The sequence below is a fragment of the Mandrillus leucophaeus genome, unplaced genomic scaffold (assembly GCF_000951045.1).
Source record: "Mandrillus leucophaeus isolate KB7577 unplaced genomic scaffold, Mleu.le_1.0 Scaffold43, whole genome shotgun sequence".
NCBI classification, from domain to species: domain Eukaryota; kingdom Metazoa; phylum Chordata; class Mammalia; order Primates; family Cercopithecidae; genus Mandrillus; species Mandrillus leucophaeus.
In genome coordinates, this window is record NW_012104587.1 from 4,234,044 (window position 1) to 4,235,598 (window position 1,555).

The 1,555-nt window shown below is 52.7% G+C and overlaps 1 protein-coding gene across 1 annotated transcript in view; it reads left to right on the forward strand.

The window, feature by feature from the left end:
• The window catches only part of SLC22A20 (solute carrier family 22, member 20), a 26,928-nt gene extending 25,696 nt beyond the window's left edge, over window positions 1–1,232 (forward strand). Inside the window, exon 10 of the mRNA XM_011993554.1 lies at window positions 776–1,232. Within this exon, the coding sequence (XP_011848944.1) occupies window positions 776–872 (97 nt within the window). The 3' untranslated portion in view covers window positions 873–1,232. The remainder of the gene's footprint in view (window positions 1–775) is intronic.
• The last annotated feature ends 323 nt before the right edge of the window (window positions 1,233–1,555 follow it).

The following is a 1,555-nucleotide window of genomic DNA, read 5'->3' on the forward strand; positions in this document are numbered from 1 at the left end:
ATAAATCATTTCAAAGGCTAGAGGGTTCTTTTTTAAGGCAATAGGCCAGGCACAGTGGCTCATACCTGTAATCCCAGCACTTTGAGAGGTCGAGGCGGGAGGATCGCTTGAGCCTAGGAGTTCAAGACCAGCCTGGGTAACATAGCAAGACCCTCATTTCTATCCCCCACCCACCAAAAAAAGGCAAAATTGGATCTGGTCAAATAATAGAAAGCCAGTGGGGTAGCCTTGGACTATTTGGGACTGAGGGGGCCTCAAAGTCCAGGCAAGCCCCCCCACCACCCTCAACCTGCCCTGACTTCTTGAAAAGCCAAACAAGGAAGGGCAGGAGTGGCTCAGAGCCCCAACCTTTGCCCCTCCCTGCCTCCTGGGGTGGGAGAAGAAGGGCGCTAATAGTGCCCAGTCCCTGGGGGTGTCTGCTGGCCCCTGTTCTCCAGCCAAGTGACCTCGGGCACGTGTCCAGCCTCTAGGTCCTCATCTGTAAGACTCTTCGTTGAACTCCTTGACCCTGCAGCTCTTTCAAGTCTGTCTCCAGACACGCCAGCCTCTGCCAGCTGCGAGATCCCAGGGATAGAGCAAGGAGGGAGCTGGAGGGACAATAGGAGGGTGGCCGCTAGGGTGCCCGAGATAATCCGGAGGAGGGGCCGCTGCAGCGTCCACCTCCCTTCTGGCTTCAGGAGGGTGGAGCTGCACCCTGTGCATATGGCACCACCCTCCCCACGACATGCACACCGCCTGCCCCTCACCACTGCCTTCTGCCTTTTCATTTCTACAGGGCCAAAGAAACCTCTTCCAAGAAACATGTAGAAGAGAAGAGTGAAGAAATTTCTCTTCAGCAGCTGAGAACATCTCCCCTCAGAGAAACCATCTAAGCTGCCCGGAGCCTGGTGCTTGCTAGCAGCACCTGAGCCGATGTCCAGATGGCCCCCTGGGGGCTTCTCCTGGAAGCCCCTGGGGATACTGGTACTGAACTGGAGGAAAGGTCGCTGAAAACATCGTGGCTCCTATAGAGAGCCACCCACAAGCCAGGGCTGCTTGGAGGGAAACCCCCACCAGAAACAGCCAATCTGCGTTACAAATGCATAGAAAGCCAGGAGAAGCCAGTCCCAAGGACCAAAGGAGAGACTGTTTTCCTTTCCCATCCCCAATCTGCCCCTTAAAATGTCTCTGTATTAGTCCATTCTTGCACTCCTATAAAGAAGTACCTGAGATTGGGTCATTTATGAGGAAAAGTGGTTGAATTGACTCACAGTTCTGCAGATTGTACAGGAAGCATGGCTGGGAGGCCTCAGGAAATGCACAATCATTGCAGAAGGCAAAGGGGAAGCAAGCACGTCTTCACATGGCTGGCAAGAGAAAGAGAGATATTTTATTTTCTTCAAAAATAAAAGTAAAGGCTGGGTGTGGTGGCTCATGCCTGTAATCCCAGCACTTTGGGAGGCCAACACAAAAGGATTACTTGAGTTCAGGAGTATGAGACCAGCCTGGACAAAATAGCAAGACCCTGTCTCTTCAAAAACTTTAAAAATTAGCCAGGCATGGTGGTGGACACCTG